The sequence below is a fragment of the Perca flavescens genome, chromosome 16, assembly GCF_004354835.1.
Source record: "Perca flavescens isolate YP-PL-M2 chromosome 16, PFLA_1.0, whole genome shotgun sequence".
NCBI lineage: Eukaryota > Metazoa > Chordata > Actinopteri > Perciformes > Percidae > Perca > Perca flavescens.
The window spans coordinates 21,239,652-21,259,655 of NC_041346.1; the positions used below are offsets into that span (position 1 = coordinate 21,239,652).

At 40.9% G+C, this 20,004-nt stretch overlaps 1 protein-coding gene across 8 annotated transcripts in view; it reads left to right on the plus strand.

The window, feature by feature from the left end:
• The first annotated feature begins 587 nt into the window (after positions 1-587).
• Positions 588-20,004, plus strand: part of nedd4l (NEDD4 like E3 ubiquitin protein ligase) — a 48,849-nt gene continuing 29,432 nt past the window's right edge. For 5 of the 8 annotated variants that reach the window (XM_028600849.1, XM_028600850.1, XM_028600852.1 and 2 more), the window contains exon 1: positions 17,776-19,013. In XM_028600849.1, coding sequence (XP_028456650.1) covers positions 17,928-19,013 — 1,086 coding nt within the window. In that variant the 5' untranslated portion in view covers positions 17,776-17,927. Of the gene's footprint in view, positions 960-4,044; positions 4,119-11,355; positions 11,438-13,106; positions 13,146-13,597; positions 13,652-17,775; positions 19,014-20,004 lie in introns of those variants that run through there. The other 3 variants (XM_028600854.1, XM_028600855.1, XM_028600856.1) reach the window with 2 other exon arrangements.

Sequence of the window (20,004 nt, forward strand, 5' to 3'; positions counted from 1 at the left end):
TCACAGTTATCATGTTTTTATTGATTTATTACATAGTTATCCAGTGAGCTACTTCTCTATGCTATTAATCTATATGTTTATGTATTTTCACATAACTATAACCTTGCTATTTTAGTCTATTGTTAATATCATTATTTTCACTTACTTATCGCTTGTTTTTATTTAAAATTATGAATGCTAGTCTAAATAAAACTAGAGTTCATGTAATTTCCCACTGTGACTCCTGTAACTTTTGCCTCTTCATCGACCTAAATTCGTGATGCGGATCAGATTGGCTGTGTTTTTCCACAAGCCCCGCCCCTGACATGAACGCGCTCAAGACTGAATGGTAATGACCACTGACCAGAGCGAGTAACCACCTTCATGAGACTAGTTAGCTGGAAATGGTGATATTATATATTATATAGATACCTAAAAATTCCTAACAATGTTAAACTTAGTTGCTTTGCGAGACACAGCCTCACACACCCCGAAAAAACACACACACCAGCACCACGCCCTCTGCATATTTTATTGGCCGATGAGGAACTTTTAGCAATTCACGTCGCACTTGATTGGTTGATGTTGACAGCAATCACGTTGAATCGGCACACGATTGGGTGAGCTGTTAGGAGGAAGTCAAGTGTCAAAACGTTTCGGGGGATAAGCTTGGAGTTGACAAAAGCGATCTGTTTTAGTTTTTGGACACATTTTGGACACTGTTTTTTTTATTTCCAGGTTGTGTCTTGGACGGACCACTCTGGCGAGGGTTACGATATCCGCCTGCGAACCGAAGCCCCGTGCCGTGCCAAGGTCTCACCGTGGATTTGACCACCACCGCACGGCACAGAGAGGAAAGTGGGACTTTATTGTCCAAGGCTAGCTAGCTTTGCCAAGCGGCTTTTTTTGTGTGTTTAGAGTGATCCGCAGGCTATATGGCTGGGAATTTCGAGCCGATATATGGACTTTCAGAAGATGAGGTAAGATTAAATTTCACCAAAGCTTTGTTATGCAGACATCAGTCATGAATAGGTGTCTCTCATTAGGGATTCAGTCCTTAACAGCAACGCTAGCTAACAAGCCCTCACCGACGGTAACATTCCATAGTGATGTTCGGGCAGCTGTCAATTTCCTGCCCTCTTGTCTGCGTGTCCACTGGTTTACTCACCTTAATTTCAGTAACAGATGCACAATTTTGCCTTCTGAGTAGGCTATTGCAATTAAACCGTCCAGTTCGACCGAGCAGGCTTAACAGCCCCGCTATATATCCTCTATTTGAATTCATGTATGAACGACTTGTAGCTCCAAAGTGCTATTTTGAAAATGAGACATTTTTTGGGTGGAGGGCTAGGTGGCATGTCAACCTTAACAACTCTGTCTGACTTAAACACCGCTTTTTGTCAGTAATCCAAGCTGTTTGATGATGAGCTCACCGCTAAACGAGTTGAAAGCGGAGTCATGTGAGGTCGATATTTCAGAGTCACAATCCTATATATATATATATTATTCATTAATATTAATATTATTATTACCAAAGTAAGTTTTCACTTGCAATGAATTTGCCTTGTTTTTTTGCTGCATAGAATACACGTTTTAGTAAAGGGAATAAGCAGTAAGGCAAAGTAACGTTACTGCTACCGTCAAGAACATAAATCCAGAATAGTTACCTTAGTGATGTCCTTACCTTTAGGCCAGTAAGCCTATCATCAATATGTTTTTTTCACAAATTGGCTGATTCATGTTGACATCTTCATTTTTGAAAAAAAACTTTAAAAAGTTGCAAAGATACTCCCTTCATTAATTTTGCCTGATGATGGTGGTACCGAAACGTTGCCTTCTATTACATCCATTTTTCGCAAGTTAGACAGTGTGCAGGAGTTTCTTTGCAACTTTTGACTTATAGCCCTCTGACGCACCTGTCTCACGTTTTATATGTGCGAAGTATTTTTCTATAATGAAAAACGTTCAAAAAAATTCATAATTTGGTGGCCCCCTGTTAAAAATCTCTGATGTGTGGAGGAAAATATCCGATTGAAATCATTTTGACTAATATTGCGATATGATTCACTATATTGGAGGGGATGATCATTTTTGTATCATTATTCTCATTTTCATTAAAAAATATTAAAACAAAATAAAAATGATGTAATGTGATTTTTGCGAGGATCTTTACCAAACAAAGAATTTTTCTTTAGTCTGTAGGAAACGATTTGTAGGCTGAGACATCTCTGCAGCACCACAATACTTAATTCAGAATGGTTAGACACATATTTTGCCTTTAACAAATATTGCGCCACCCCTGCGATTGGGATATTGGACTAGTCCATATTGCGATTTCGATTAAATTGCGATTAATTGTGCAGACCTAAAAGTTATTATGCAAACGTTGTTTTACATGGTAGCACGGTAGTCACGAGTCAAACATGATGACACTACTGAGTAAAAACATTTTGCTAACCAAGCTGCTGCCGAACTGATATTCCTGTTGAAGAATCAGCTCTTTGGCCTATAAGATTCACTCAAATACCTGAATAAGCCTTTACATTAAAATGTAGGCCTAACGCAAATACAGTACATGTAGCAGTCCGGCAGTAATGCCATCCAAGGCTGTAAAACATGAACAAACACAAACAATGAATGTCGTACAACTTTCTTTTATTCTCCAGTTTGACAGTCGGTTATAACGGAAAAAGAACATAAATAAACTACTTTAACGTAGATTTTCTTTAGGGCTTTATTACGTGGTATCGGATCGGTGCATAAACTCCAGTACTTCCCGATACCGATACCAGCGTTTTAGGCAGTATCGGAGCCGATACCGATACTGGTATCGGTATCGGAACATCTCTATCAGTAACTTCTGCTGGTAAATGGCAAGCACAAGAACGTCTAACCCCTATTTTCCACCAGTCACGCCGTATCACCCACTACCTGTCAGACATAATTTAATATTCATTTGTAATAGTCTAGTCAACTAGTAAGACTGGAGATTTAATTTTTTTTTATGATTAAAAATAATTCTCAGAGGAAAATAGGGGCGTGCCTCTGATTGTTGTGTTTGTCATCAGTAGGCTAAACTGTCTGTCACCTGGATGCAGGCGAGATTTTTACGTGGCCTTTTTAATGCCAATTTAGTGGACAAATGTCTTGGTAGATACACTGAACATTAAACCCCCACATATCTGAATAGATATTCTAAAACCCATTACATTAGTTTTACTGACATTTAAAAAATGTTATTAAGATCAGACCAGGTAATGATTAACTTTATTTCACGGGTAATGGACAATCTAACTCAGCCAGGGTTTGTGTTTGCGCTGCTTTCTTGATGAGGTCTTTTCACTTTCATATCCCTTTCAATCCACACACTGACTGCAACATAGGGGACTTCAGAAAGGGTTGGGTAGTTTTTGGTTAACATTCCTTGTTATCTCCACAAGTAATGGTTTTTAAGACAAATGTGGCCCTACATTCCATGAGACACTGCACTTCCTGTGACTGAGGCAAACATTCAGAAATGTTACACCCTCTGAACAAGGCCATGGCCTAAGGTAACAGCGGGGTTGGTCTGAGCTCCGGTCCCCATTCCCTCCTTTGCTCCCTTCTCTAGCACTTGTCATGTAGAAAATTGTGCCAAAATTGGTTGAAAGGCTTTATGTTAATATCATTACCTCTACTCAGAACTACCATCAAGAAGCTGTGTGTCAGTGATTTTACTTTAGACCCCATTTCAAGTTGCAGTCCAGTAGGGAATAGAGTGTGTGAAGCTGTAAACCAGACATGGTGTGTGGTGGTTTAACTCAACGTATAGTTTTTTCTACAGGAGGTGCTGTGGGAATTAGATGCATACGCACATACGTTAACTAAAAGAACATCATGTTTTTCTCTGCAAGAATTCAAATACATTTTTTAAATGTTTGTCATTCAGGACTGAAATCTTTTCAGATAAAACTTGAAAATGTTTGAAGTGGCTTGATTGTGAGGTTATGAGATCTTTTTTTTTTTTTTTTTTTTTTTTTTTTCTCCATGAATTTGATTTAATGTTGTCCTCCGTTTCTTCTACAGCATGAAACGCGAGTGCTGCGGGTTAAGGTCGTTGCCGGAATTGATCTGGCGAAGAAAGACATCATTGGAGCCAGGTGAGCATCACAGGACTTTCTTTTTACGAAGATGCTGTTTGGTCAGAGGTTTCTTACACTGGTCAGGTGCACTGCCTCTGACATTGCACGTCTTTTGCCCAAGCTAGTCTTATACTTCAATATGTTGGCTGATGTTTGTCTCTCTAAATATGTATTGCCATTTTTGGCACTGTTTTGTAACACACGCTAATTATATGAGAAAAGCCAAACATAAGACCAAGTGGAGGACCTGTGTAAATTCTTATTGCTATAGCTACAGCTGCCCTTTTGATTTAGATGGACTCCTTTGGTCTGTCCTTTCAACATTGGACAGCCCAGTGGTATGCACTTTGACTACACTTCTTTTCCTTATAAAGACCTTGAACTACAAGTGTTAATCAATGATTACCCACCTGCCTCTCCCATTCTAGTTATAACCACCTCTGTTACTTTTTTTCCAGATAAAAGTGGTTGACTAATAATTATACCTACCACATACTTTCTCACATGAACAGATGTTAAACTTAAATGTCTTTCGGGCTTTGAAACAGTACAGCCTTTTTATTATGCTGTCAGACCGCCTCTCTCTCCTGTGATTCTGTGATGAAGTGTAACCCACTGTTATCACAACGTTTATTCAGCATTACATAATATCCCTCTGTGGAGTCTTTTTATTTGAAGTCTGTGTTTATTTATGTTTTTGCATAGCTTAAGCATTGGGACTTCTGCTCTCTGAATTTGTAATACCTACTGTACCTCTTTCCGTACTTGCGGTGCTAGAACACTGTGATCAATTAATAGTGCTCAGAGTGACCATCAAGCACTGCTAAATAAGTAATAATGTCATATATGTGCTATTTATGTGCTCTTACTCAGGGGCCTAACTTTAAGTATAATACCTGTTTATTTTTAATGGGTTTATATTAAAGTGCTCATATTATGCTCATTTTCAGGTTCCTCATTGTATTTAGAGGCTGTACCAGAATAGGTTTATGTGGTTTAATTTTGAAAAAACACCATATTTTTGTTGTACTGTACATTGCTGCAGCTCCTCTTTTCACCCTGTGTGTTGAGCTCTCTGTTTTAGCTACAGAATGAGGCATCTCACTTCTGTACCATCTTTGATAGGTAGCTAGGTAAGGACTACTAGCCAGTCAGAAGCAGAGTATGAGGGCGTGCCACGCTAGCAGCTTGCCGAGCATTATAATGTGTTACAAAGTGACACGTGTTCGTCACGGAAGTAAAGGTTGGACTACAACAGAGCAGTTTGGAGCAGTTTGTGAACAGTGTTTTCTGTTGGAGATGTTAAGTCCCTTTGGGGTGGACTTTGGGCTTTTTCACTTTGTAAACCTATAACGTGCACAGAAAAGATATATAACGCCATAAAGGAAAGGGAAAAAGGCAAAAAGCAGAATATGAGCACTTTAAATGACTGAACCCAGAATGACCAACCATCCATTCTGCTGCAGATTCGTTTTACCTTCAGGAAGTCGTAGGCTGCCATTCTTTTCAAAGACCCATTTAAAACGGTTCACTGACGTACTGTTGGGCTTCTCATGGGCATTCCTTGCCAAATTCCCACACTGGTATTGATGTCATACGATAGCCTATAAATCAATTCAGGTGTACAGGAAGTGTAAATGGGATCCAAATATAATTCAGGAGTCTGCAGGTGGAGACAACACACTCCCTTGAAAGCAAATTCCCAGACAGTTGAACGGATATTCCTGTTGAAGAATCAGCTCTTTGGCCTACAACGGTTCACTCAAATACCTGAATAAGTCTTTACATTAAAATGTAACGCAAATACAGTACATGTAGCAGTCCGGCAGTAATGCCATCCCAAGCTGTCTAACTGAAGATCATCTGTTATCATTCTTTAACTGCATGCTCATCAGTAAGTTAGTAACGTCTAACCTATTTTCCACCGGGCGCGTCTGCGCTGCGTTCCGGAGGCGCAGCGTTCCCCTGTGAGCAATCATGGCCATTCAAGTCAATGTTTTATATTCCACCACCCGCGTCACGGTGCGTCACGGTGCGTCCCAGAAGCGTGCTTGAAGCGGCTCTCCGCTCCGCTAAAGATACGCCCCAGGTCTATTTTCATGCGAGTCGCAGGCTTTCGGACAGCCGGGCAGGAAGTGAAACAGGAGAGCATCCAGTCAATTTACGAAAATACACCCCCAATATCGTATATGTTTCCTCTACAACACCACGGACTGCGAGAGATTAATCTTGGAGGTGGAAAAACATAATAGACACCACCGATCCTTTTTAGGTAGATACTACTAGCTTAATAAACTACTAATGAACTTAGTAGTACTTGTAGAGACAATAAAATCTGCGAGTCGGGCAGGCAAGACACTCCGCTTCTGTGACGCTCCCGGTGTGGTATGGCACACGACAAAAAAGGACGAAAAAAAACCTGCGGTGCAGCCGGTACGCAGCACAGACGTGGCCAGTGGAAAATCCGGTTAAGTATAGTTTAGATGAGACGCAACCCATTTGGAGCTAAATTTTACTCATACCATCAGAATGAATTATGTTATCCCAGATACAGTGTAACAAAAAAAACAACTTTAAACTGCACTTTTTAATTATTTGGTATCCGGCTGGAATCACAGTATGACTAGTGCAAGCCCCATTTAAATTTCAACACTGTCCGTACTGTTGTTTCCAGTAATGCATTGTATCTGAGCTATGAGAGAGCGGACGCTGTCTGAGGACCAGCCTGGCATGTTTGGCCCTGTGTCAGTGCTACTGACATGCCAGAGCGCATGTGTTTGCATCCTGATGCCGTGCTGGCAGGACAGCTCAGCCTGGCTCAGGAGAAATCTGAACTGTAATGAAGAAACACTGAATGAGGTCTGGGTGTGTGGCTAGCTACCACAGGAGACCGTGCTGACTTGGCAGTCTGTCACCTCCATAAGATGCTCAAACAGTGCTGGCTTGTTCTTTTCTTCTCTTTGCTCCAAACCTGTTCCTGTTGCTGATAGCCTATATTCTGTAATACTGTACAGCTACTTTGATCTGTTGTGTTCTGCTCTGTTATTTCGGACTAAGTGAAACACCCCTGGGTTTTGGTTTTGTTCAAGTGAGGTGTTGATAGAAACTTGAGGAACTCGCATGCAATCAAACAACAAGTGGACCGAGCTAGCATTTGAATCCAGCGACCCATGCTAGCTTTTATCTCCCAGTCTTGACACGAAGTAACCTGTCTCCCTCAGCAGGATTTTTGTTGATAGAGGGAAGGAGACAAGAAGGAGTCTCAGTGCAGTCGAGATACAGTAGGCCCATTGTTTTAGTTTAGTCACAGCACATCACAGACCCACACAAACGCACAATTAGAGGCTGTGGGGTTCCTGGAGACGTTAATTAATAATCAAGCAACAACGGTTTTGCTTTGGGTACATTTGCAGCTCGTTTAGTTTTTTTATATGTCCCATCCTTTCCTTCCCTTTTCCTTTTGGCTCCCTCTCAGCAACTTCCTCAGATCAATGTAAGGCTGCGCTTCAACTGGAAGGCCAAATCTAATTTTGGATATATCCATACTGGAATAAGATTGCTGCTTATATCAAGTCTGGATGGCAAAAAAATCCCCTGGAAACAGATTATGGCAAATCCGATTTTAAAACACATTCATAGTTTGGTTTGAAATGTGATTTTCAAAATCAAATTGGGTATGTTATGTAATGCTACCGTATGTTAAGTCTAGAGACCGCAATCAAAATGTAATTTATTGCACAGGAAATGCAACACGTAACACTAACTTCTTACCCAGAGCATGGGAAAAACAACAATTTAAGATTCTTTGGTGTCACCTGGGAAGATTGAAAGCTCTGTGCCACGTCAGACATTGTGATGTTGTGGAGTTAGGTGTTACATCTCTATTCTTCATGTCGCCTGCAGCTTGCTTTTTGACTTCCACATTGGAGAAACGCGTCATCTGTTACCTTATGTATATACATTTAGTGTTTCCACACTATACAGTGGATGTGTGTCCTCAAATAACTAAATAACTGGAATAACTGCGCACATAATGCAACAGATGGTGTACACATTGATAGAAGTTATTTCAGGACACACAGCAAATTTTGGCACCTGAATTAGATGATGGATAAGTCAATTAATTGATTTGGTGAGAAAATTGATCAGCAACTCTGGATCACCAAATAATCATTTAAAGTGCCCATATTATGAAAAAAAAGTGTTTTTTTTTTTTTTTTTTCTGAATGTGTCCTGCCTTCAGTCTCCTAGTGAGCTGTTCAAAATCGGCTCGGACTATGACGTCACAGTCCAAAATGAGCTGGCTAACCACAACCGTTAGCTCGTAACGTTAGCGGTAGCATGCTAATGCTAACGCTAATGCTAACGCTAGCATGCTACGTCGTTCTCAATAGTAAAGCACTGTTACAACACACACAAGTTCACCATAATCTACAAAAGAACTACTTACATGTGCGCCCTCATTTAGAAGTCTCCCAGCTAATCCTGCCTTGTAACTGACCAAAGTTGGAGAAACAGGCTTTCTTTTACTGTCTCTAGAGTTAGCAGGCTGACATGCTCTACATCTGAGCTACTGAGCATGTGCGAGTGCAATCAAAGATAGTACAGAAGAAGAAGATGAAAAGAGGTCTCACTCTGTAGCTAAAACAGAAACCAGGTGAAAAGAGGATCTGCAGCAGTGAGAGAGAGCTGTGCAGTACGACAAAAATATGGTGTTTTTTGAAAATTAAACCATGTAAACCTATTCTGGTACAACCTTAAAATACAGTTATGAACCTGGAAATTAGCATAATATGGGCGCTTTAAGTAAGGTTTTGGACTGTTAGTCAGACAAAACAATACATTTAATGACGTTACCTTGGGCTTTATGATATTGGGATGGGCTTTTTTTTTTTTACTGTTTTCTGATGTTGACACAGATGTTCTGATGAAGACCAAACTATTAATAATCTACACTTCAAAATGTAATTGACAGATTAGTCGATTATTAAAATAATCAATAGTTGCAGCCCTACTTTAAGGTCAGGTATTGTATTGGTTTCTGAATTTGGAGTGAGCCAAATTACTGGTTATAAAGCACGACTTACCTTGGAGTTTCCCGTCCACTTATCTCCACTGAAGTCCAATCTGCCCTCAGCATTCATCTTCCTTTCCGTATCCATTCAGAGCTTTTTTCTGTTGCCTACTATGAAAGGTAAAAGGCAAGTACAATACAGAATCATGTGTGAAAAACCTTCAGCCACCACGTTCTTTGTGTTGACAGTGCCACCTCTCCACATACTACGTGCTTTATGTAATATACACAAGATAATCTACACAAGAATAAATTGCATTATTATGGACAGAATACAGACAACAGGAATACATATAAGTGTGTAAGAAATGTAATCACAACAAGTAGCAATTCACATTTGTAAAAGTGATTTTTGTTGTCCAGGTTTGATTTTAATGTAAAAAGTTTTAAACAGGAATGTGCAGTTAGTAGTGAAGTTACTGATTCAAAAATGTCCACTGTCACCACACACACAGCCTTGTGAGAAGTTCTCCTTCTCAGGGAGGTTTTTGGAAAGGCTACAACCTGACACTGTACCTCGTGTTGCCTGTTGGGACTGAGATCAGTAGAGTAATTGGTGTGCCTGGTGAATAGTGCAGCTCTGCCTCTCTATCCAGAACTCACTGGAGATTTTCTACCCTGTCAGCATCTTCAGATAAGCCAATTGGCTATTTTTAAATAGCACAGTCACATACTCTGCTTACTATTTGCACTGCTCACCTCAAAATCGTTTGCAGTTTCTATTTTTAGCACTCTGCTTTGTCAATAAGACATTAGTGCCTTATCTCACAATACCCAAATGCAAGCAGTTTTTATCTGCTGGGTTATTGGTGGCAGACTCAGGTTTCAGGTCTGGAAACAAGCTGTGTGTCAGAGTGTAGGTAGCCTAGCAATATGGGCTCTGGCACCTGTGTCCACAGTTAATGATGTTAGATTGGAAATGGGACAAACTAAGCACACTAGGCTGTACAGATTGTATGTTATTTCCCTTTTTAAAGACCTAAAAGTGTGTCTTAGTACAGAGTATTAAAAACTCCCAAGTACTTAAAGTTCCCACTTGATGTTTGGTCAGATTTGTACTTTTTAAGTCCGATATTGCCAAGGGGTAAGCCTCTTTCCACAACGCGTAGCTCCTATGACGCCATTTTGATGCTACCTAGCTCTCACCTGCCGTTAGCATCCCATTGACTGCCATTCATTTTAACTTTACATCTGAAGCGTTTAAAGACTTTATTTGTCCATTGTTTATTTCTAATGGCAATGTATAAAAGGCTCCATTACCTTGTATCTCATGTTGTGGCTCCGTAGCAGACATTTTTGTAAAAATAGGCTAACGATTGTGTCATAACCACTCGACTTACTTTCGCATAGTAGAGGAATTACCGTATAGTACATGAGAAGCTGGCAGGCAGTTTCGACTTACATTAGCTGTTTAAGTTTAATTACTAATGTTAACTAGCATTTTAGTTAGCAATAATTAGCCTGTGCCTATGTTATCTCCATATAATGGAGATAAATATAATGATATATATATATATATATATATATATATATATATATATATATATATATATATATATATATATATATATATATTAATTATATATATATAATATATATATATATATTAATTATACATATATATATATTAATTATACATATATACCTACGCTTTCCGTCTGTGCAAGATTGGGAATGATTGAGATTTCTCTTGGCACAGCTACCAGAAGACTTCCAACTGTCAGACAGGTTGCTCACGTCACATCTACGTCTTCAAGCTCAGTTGGAGGCTGCGCAGTAATGCTCAGTGCTCACCGGAAAAGTGCTTCTAATATACTGTCCGTCCAGAGCAACGGGATCTATGGGTCCATTTATTTAACTGTCTATGGATATTGCCCAATTTAACCCACCATTTCGTTCATGGTATTTTGGCTTGCTTTCTTAAGTGGGGAAAAAAAAGATTTTAGAAAGATATTGGGAAAAATATTGTTTTTGGTACTGAACTGTACCGGTATGTATCTTATATGTCAGCAGTGCTATCTGTACATTTTTGAAATATTATCTAGGAAATACTCATATGACTGTGGGGAGCAGATTTGTACCTGTGAATTTGCTCAAGCTGTTACAAAGTGAGAACTGTGAAAGGATCAAGTTCCCTTTTTCGCCACTAATTTTGTTTTTATTCTTCTTTTGTTTCTGCAGCGATCCTTACGTCAAACTTTCCCTCTATGTTGCGGATGAAAACAAAGAACTTGCCTTAGTCCAAACAAAAACCATTAAAAAGGTAAGTCATAAGGTAAGAAGAAGTGACTTTGATACATGCGTCTGGAACATACTGCTGCTACTTCCTGGATTCTGCACAGACCTTTGGGTCGTAGCTTTGGACCTAATGAACGCCTATGTGTTTGCACCGTACCAGATTGGCCACTCCTGCCGCAGTAATCTCCTCCCACACACCTGTACCACGGATAAACCGCACAGCCACTCAAATGTGGCTTTTGTTCACTTCCCTTTTTGAGTCACAGATTTGAGATCACCCTGTCCTTCTAATCCCATCCCCAACACTATCACCACTTTTCCTTCGAGTCAAGGCAATCATATCTTCTTATGAGATGGAAACCACAGGAAGGCACCAGAAGGCAGTGCTTCCTTTTCTGCTCAGAAGAGGGACATTGGGCAAGCTCTTTTCTCCCAGTGGCCTATTTTTTTTTTCACAGCAGGGGGAGCTATTACTTGCTATTAGTCTAAGCTCCATTCAGAGGGTATTTAAATGATAAAGGGCTGTTATTTTAAACCAAATGTTTGTTGCTAACGTTTTGGAATGTTCTGGGCTACATGGTTTAAAATGAAGTCTGTAGAGCTCTGCGTTACATGTTGTTCATATGTAATGCAAAACATTTAATGCATGTTATTCTGCAAAACATTTTATATAATAATTGGGTGAAACCTCGATGAAGCGGTTTGCTTCTAACACTGTAAAGTAGCCTGACTCAGCTTCTTGTATCTATTGTAAATGTCTCCTTTCTTGCTAGTTAAGGTTAGCTACATGTAGCTTCCAGCCAAACCTCTGCTGGAGTCGGGCGGCTCAGGCCTCCATGCAGGCAGACATATGCTGCCAGTGGCCATGGTTGCCTTGCTGGATATAAATAGCTGACAATGCACTGCTATGTGGAGCAGAAAATGAAGCATCACTGCTCGCCCTCTTTCATAGGCTCTATGTGTCTTTAAGTGGGACACCTTTGATGGCATCCTTGTCGTTGAGTTGAGTATGGCTTGTGGCAGGATGGCATGAACAATGATAACAAATGAAGAGTCAGTCTGAGACTAACATCAGTAACTAGAAGCAAACATGATCCTATAACACATATATTGACATTTGGCATATATGTCTAGAAATTTTCATTATTTTCATCAAGAAGAATATTTTTTTTTTTTTTTAGGGCAGCGGGTTCATTTGTCTCAGCAGTTGTTTTAACTGCGACGCTATTTTATCGCTGCCGTAAAATGTAAAGTGTTTATTAATCAGAGCGACTTGTGAAATTAAGGCTTCATTGACATCCTAGTGTTTAAGTCATTTCAATCACTGAAGGAATTTTAATGAGATGTGTCACATAGTTCTCAGTCCAATAAAATATCAAATGTGTGAGGCAGAAGGAGAGAGTCTGTGTGTCCACACACTGAGCTGATTCATCCAGAAAATGGATGAAAGTCCACATTGCTGTTAATTTAGGGACTAATGCCAATCACTGGGACATGTTATTAGCCACAAACCTCCTCTAACAACGTAAGAGGATCATTGATGCACAAGATTGAGCCTAATTTCTCACTATAGCTCTAAATTCGATAGGTTTCATACATCTCTTCTGTTTCCTGTGTGAACTAATGACCGTGTTTACTGTGCTTTAATACACAATTAATTATCAATCTAACCACGTCTATACTTTGTGTTTCAGACCCTCAATCCCAAATGGAACGAGGAATTCTACTTTAGAGTGAGTTCAGATTTAGATTTAGTTCTTTTGTGTGTTTTATTATGTGTCAGATTCCCTGTCTTCCTGCTACAATGATCTGTTATTTCACTTGTTTACTCTAGAGTGGCAGTGTCAGCATTGTAAATCTTTGGATGTAGTTTAACTGAGACTGGAGTTCCACCTCCTCCACCACTATAATCAAACAGACCATATTAGACTTAGAAGCTTAGCTACATGTGTATGATTACTCCACTGGTTATGTATAAAAGAATTATAGTTCAGCCCTATGTTATGAAGACTCGAAGATTGACTACCTTCTAGCCACAGTAGTCGTGAATTATTGTTGCACAAAAACAAGCCGGCAATTGCCTACAAAGTGTTTGTATGCATGTACATCTACATTGGCTTTGTATGCCACATAACCACTGGATGACTGCTGTGTAATCTCCGCTGTCATTTTTTTGCCAACACAGGTGTGTCCGCAGAATCACAGGCTACTCTTTGAGGTGTTTGATGAAAACAGATTGGTAAGATTCACACTTCATAACCTCCTTACCTTTTACTCCCTCAGCATATATTACGCATTTAAATTTCTTTTTATTCTGCTTTCAAGAGCAGTTGATTTATTTAGTTCCACCCACTGCAAACCTCATGTCTCTTTTTTCATTAGCTTCATGCAGTTTGTTTCCACTTCAAGCTAAGTAGACATTGTACCGTTTAAATAACATCTCATCTAGGAATCAGGAATTTCCCCAGTGAGGGATTAATAAAGTCTAAAGTCTATCTTATCTATTTCCTTGGTGATAATGGGCTTTCCAGTAGTACTTTACTTTTATGGGTCGGTCTCATTTATGCCAAAAAAACATCCATGTGCCACCAAATATAAAATAAAATTGGTGCACACTTGTATTGTTATCTATGCCATTTTTTTCTTCTTCCAGAATCGGCTTTCATTTCACCACAGGGATGATTAACAATTCTAAATTGTATTGACTTTATCTTCACCCCAGTGTTTTCACAGTTTTCTTCGTGTGAGCTCTCTGACACATTGCCAGATTTGATGTCACAGGATTTCAGCTGTAGGCTCTCAGTCAATAGAACTCAAGCAAATCAAATACATTGCAGTACACGTGGACGAAATGTGGACAGAGGAAGTGTACGGCCTGTTTATCTGCTAGTTTCATCTTTCTACTTTAAGGCTGTAGTCCACTAACAACTCCTACATTCCTCTTATGTAAAATGTCTCAGATTTCTACCAAAGACGAGGACACTAGTTTCATTGACTTTTGAAATTAAGCCTGTTGTAGGTGCTCAGTTGCCATGACAACTATATTGAATGTCTGCAGAATCTCAAGAGTTTCAGCAATTAAAAACCGCACAAGTAGGTCTTGATAATCGTTTCACTAATTCACGCTTTTGCACAACCTTCACCTTGGCGAACCGTCTTCAGAGGAGACAGGGGTGAGTGGATTGGTTGTTCACATAATGAAGACATTGTTCTGTGGAAGAAGTGAAAAGGCTTCCCTCCAAAGGAGATTAGGACTGCAGTAATATTTGCTTCGTATGAATTCTCATTAACTCTGGGGTCTGTGTCTTGAGTTTGATGTTTGATAAAACAAACAGCGGATGCAGCCCAACATAGTGCTGATGTTCTTGGCTGGATAAGGCACATTCTGTCTGGGCCTCGCATGTTCAAGAGGACTGCTGCTTTTGTGCATCGAGCACTGACGTGGGAGGTCGACAGATTTGAGCTTGTGATTTGAGCTTGTTGTCACACCACATTCTGCAGCTTTCCTGATAACTTTGTGTAGGTAAGGTGCATTTTATGATTAATTCTCTTCAGTCACTTTAATGCGCATGTTACTGATAAAATCAGCACATTAGAGTGTGTTGTGTGCATGTTTGACATAGGGGAATTGCTGTCGCTCAGCCTGCTAAGAAAAGGGCCGCTCCAATTTTTCCCTCGGTACAGTGGGAGCTCTCTGCTGCCATATAGAAGAGGATGACACAAGAACAGCACAGCACCGACAGCCTCAAGCCCGATCCTCTCCTTATATGTCTGAGGAGGCGCTTTTATGTCTATCTCTAGGTGCATGCCAAGGCAGCTCCTCCACCACTGGCCAGTATTTCTTTCAAGGGGCTGCTTGTTCTCTTACATCCATTAATTAATGGTTTATTTGTCTGAAGAGATGAAATGTTTGACTAAACTTGTGCTATAGCATGTATGATAGATTGTGGTTCACTTATGTACATGGAGAAATGCTCTAGGTACACTAAATGTCAACTAATGTAAGTGCCTACAAAATATAGGAGAGTGATACATATGAGACTGACAGCTAACGTGTAAATGTAAAGATAGGCTGAATAGGCCTACAATAGAGTGTAGTGCTTTGTTTAAAGCAGGCATGTTATGTCATTTGGCAAGCTGGGCTTGCTGCAATTGGACCACACATTGGCATTTTGTTTCTTGTATACAGAACATTCTCCATAACATTTCACACACACATTTATTGACTGTGCCTAACACTGTAGGCAGTGTGTCATCGCGAAGTGTAACTGGCTGCCAAGCCACGATTTTCTCCTCGCTCTACAGTCTTTTTGTTTGGCTGTTTCTCTGCCTCAAGTCAATAAAGCTTGTCTCGTTGATGCCCTCCTGTCCACAATGGAGAACTTTCATTATTTTGTTTGTTGCTTTTTTTCCAGGCGTTTGGCTGCCAGCTTGTTGCAGCTAGATTTTTTTTAAACCAATAGGGTGACGCACTAAGGGCTAAACCATAGGTCAAACCAGTCATAGAAGCGGGAACAGCTATTTGGACGATACAGTTCTGAAAGGCCAAATTATCATAGGGGCTTTATCAGTTCTGTTAGTGGAGGCAGATGGCTTGGCCACTAATTCTGGTCTCAGGGCAAAGTAGCCTCAAACCTCTATTTTCACATGCAGATCCACCGGTGAATCACCGCAGAATTAAGAATGCTCTCATTGTTGCACAGTGTGTTGTGAATATCTCTCTCTCTCTGTTTTATCATGTACTGTAGCAAAATACATTGCAAGTGCTTAAGCATCGTAATTGGTGTGCCTGATTTAAGCATTGCAGACTAGGATCACAGCTGAGTCGTATCTTGGGCGGCGATTTTTGTAGGCAAACAGAGTGGCCTATAAAACCACCAGACAGTTAAGTGTTTGGCTGTGTATGGGAGACAGCCTAGTCTATTCTGTTTGAAGAAGATTTGGATATCTTTCTCCAGAGAGGACTATGCTGTTTGCCTTATCAAAGCTGCAATCTGTCAGATATATTTTTTTCTGGTCCATTTTTAGCAACAACTTCCTCATGCTTCTTTTTTTTTCTGTTTCCAAGCTACAAGAAGTAACAGGGCTTAATTTGTCCTTCAAATATGTTGGTGAATTTAGCAATGTATTGAGACCATTTTCTAAGGAAATCTTCACCGGTGTACATGTTGATGTTGGATATGGATGTTATATTGTGTGTTTGTAACAGATTTATGGGTCTGTTCCACTTTCTTTCTGCCCTCCCTTTCCAGGGGGTTATGGCGGGATGCTCTGGCAAGTTTATTTATACAGCACCATTCAGACACAAGGCCATTAAAAGTGCTTTACAGGGGCATAGAAATACATTAAACAAAAAGAACAAGCAAATAAATAGTTAAAAGAAGTTATGTATCTAATTTATTGGAAACCTGCAGTAAACAATAATGTTAAAGCCCTCATTTAAATGATCTGACCGTTTTAGCAGACCTCCGGTATTCAGGAAGCTTGTTCCACAGGTGGGGAGCAAAGAAACTAAAAGCTGAGCTCAGGCATATCAGTAACCGTAGAAAGGCTGATGTTAAGTCATTACATGAATGAAGAGATAGCGTAGCGGTCATATTTACCTGTTATGTTTTAAGATAAGTTACTTTAGTTATCTTTTATTGATAAAGACAGTGGTGTTGTGAGGAAGATATTTAGTGCTACTACAAGGAACTATACTACACTCTGATACTCACAATGGCAGTTTTAGGTAGAGGAATGAAGTGGGAGGTAATGTCAGAATTAAGAGGTAACTTATTTGGGTTAAAAACTACCAAACTGCGTGGACCAAGGAGTGAGCGCATTATTGAGATGTGTGGAGGGAAATGGGCTGAGGTTAAAAAGAGATCATGTGAATGGAGGAAGGGATGGACAGTGGTACGTGGGGTGTGTTTGTGGGGGCCAGTCGGCACATGAGGGCAGCATGGGGTTGTAACAGGAGGTGCTGGGGCCATTTGTGGTCACATGACTTACAAGCAACTCACTGTCACCTCGGAAACCAGGAGCGCCGGCCACTCTTATCCAATCATGTCAGGAATGCTGGCTGTCACTCTGCTCAGGCTATTTCTGCTGTCTGTCGCTAGTGCTTGGTTGTGCTAAGAGTATGGCATACAGTGATTCTTCTTCTTTCTCCCCCCGTCACCCTTCTTCTCTTTAGCCTCCACTCTGCCACTCCTTTAAGTGCGCAGTGTGAAGTTGTCAGCTCTTTTGCAGTGGCTGTTCAGTTTTTGTGGTGTGACTTCTTTCCTCCATACAGTTTACTGTGGAAGGAAAGTTGTGGAAGACACTCCGAGAGGGTGGGAGTGGGGGGTGGGGGTAGGTGGGGTGAGGGAGAGTGGAAGAAAAAAAAAGAAAAAAGGGGATCAGTCATCGAGCCAGCCAAAGGAGAGAAGTGGGCGACACTGAGAGACAGAGGCTGGAGCCAGAGGAGAGAACCAAACAGCCAGTCAGAGAGAAAGTGAGAGGGAACGGGAGCTGTGGGACAGGAGGTGAAAATGGCTCAACGTCTGCGTTTGTACTTTGGCTCAGGCCGCAGTAACACAGCCCCGGAGATACTGGAAGGAGACTCTGAGGAGCATCAGGGAGACAATGATGTGGTTGCTGCGCTCTGCATGCAGCCGCCTCCGGTGTCGATGCCTTCTCAGGAGCTAGCTGCGCAGCATGCCCCACCAAGAGCTTTGCGGCCGGAGCCTTCACTTAAACGCAGCTCCTCCATGTTCATACCCCAGCTTGCCGCCTACGCTGAGTCTCGGCCCACCAAGAGCTCCTCCATGCACATCTCCCTGCAGCGTTCCAATGGATCAAGTAATGGAGATTCCCGTGGTTATGCTGATGATGTCCCGCCACCCTGTTATACTCCTCCAGGACCCGCTCCTGCCTATACCGAACCACATGTCCAAGCAGATGTTCCACGACACCCGCCTCCTCCGTACAGCCTAGATACTTTAAACTCACAAACTTTTCTGACTGAGCCGAACCTGACCAAACGGAGGGTCTTTAGTATTGGCTCCAATGGCCATACCTTGTATAGCAGAGGTCAACCTGGTATCAGTGTTGGTGGTATTAGTATCCAAAGGAACTCTCCTGACTGTTCTGATATTCAGCATTTCAGAATCCACCCTTATAGTGGTACTGGCTGGTCTGTCCAGCAGCAGAGCTTGGACCAGTGCTCTGTTGTTAATGGTGGAACACAGAGACTAGTGTTTCAGCTCCAGCAAAACCAGAACCAGGATCAGAGCCAGGGCAGGCAACAGGCTGCCGCATCCCAGGAAGAATGCACAGATGTTGCCTTTGCCAACTCAAGAGGTAGCCATGTAGTGCGTTACCCCAAAATTCGACTGGAGAGAAGCTCGTCTCATCAAAGGCTGTTGCTGGAAAATCAACACCAGGAAACTGGGGCAGATAGCCAAGCTGTAGAGGTGAACCAAACAGAAGCAAGAAACCGATCTAATGGCTGCACTTTCAAAATCAGTAGGGATTCTTCCAGGAGGCAGCCTCATTTCAAGATATATTTTACTCCAGGCGGAGGTGGAGATCAGGATGTGTGCCTTGGCAATGATTCAACAAGGACTAATCCCAAGGTAAAGATTTTCAGATAACTGAAGTCGAACTGAAAAAGTTTTTAAAATGGAAAATGATTTTGTTAATATTGCAATGACATTTGCCAATGAGATTTGCAGGCTTATTAGTTTTTAATGAAGAAATTAATTTGAGAATGAATCGTAAACGGTCACAACAAATAGTGGATGAGTCATTTCGCTCATATGACGTTGTGAACACATGATATCTTGTATTTCGTGTAGCCAGAAGAAGGGTGTGTTTAGTAAGGATATGGGTATATTGTGGTATGTCTTAAGTATTTCACATGCAATTTGTTTTCTCACTGAATCCAGCCCAGTTGAGGAGAGATCCGTATGGTGCAGGAATAGGGTGGTGACATTCTGGGAAGTGAAAAGCACAGACATGGTTGCTGAGCTTAATCACACACATTGCCTTTCTTTCACTTCACAACCACAGGCATTTCAAGTTTTACACATATCGGCCAATTCAGTCATGAAAGGAAACCAGGAACGGGCTTATGGATGAATGGATAATTTCTCCCAATACATTTGTTGCCTTCTGTTTCATAGAAATGTAACTCTTAAGTTTGGTAATAGCCTTAACTGCAGCCAGTGCTGGTGAGAGTTGGCGGTTTCTATCTTTAGTCTGTTTCTAGTGTGGTTGTTGATTTTGAGAGTGGGCAGACGGCATGTCTTCTTTGGCTCTCGGCTGGTATGGATCTTTATCGCAGCTGCTCCATGAGTGATTAGGAACTAAGATGTCATTACGGGCCAAACAATGATCAAAAAGTTTAACAAGCTATGGGTATCTATGTTTCCTGTAGTCTTGTGATGGTGCTGTCTGTTCTCCTTCCACGTATAGCTCAAGCTTTGAAATCAAAACAGATCTAAAGGTTGCACTTTTTATAATCCGTGTGTCATATTCCTGTACCTAATTTTTCATTCACAAGCTTCTTCTGGAAGCACTTTTCAGCAGCAGTTTGTTCGGTATACACCCTGGACATTTGTGGTT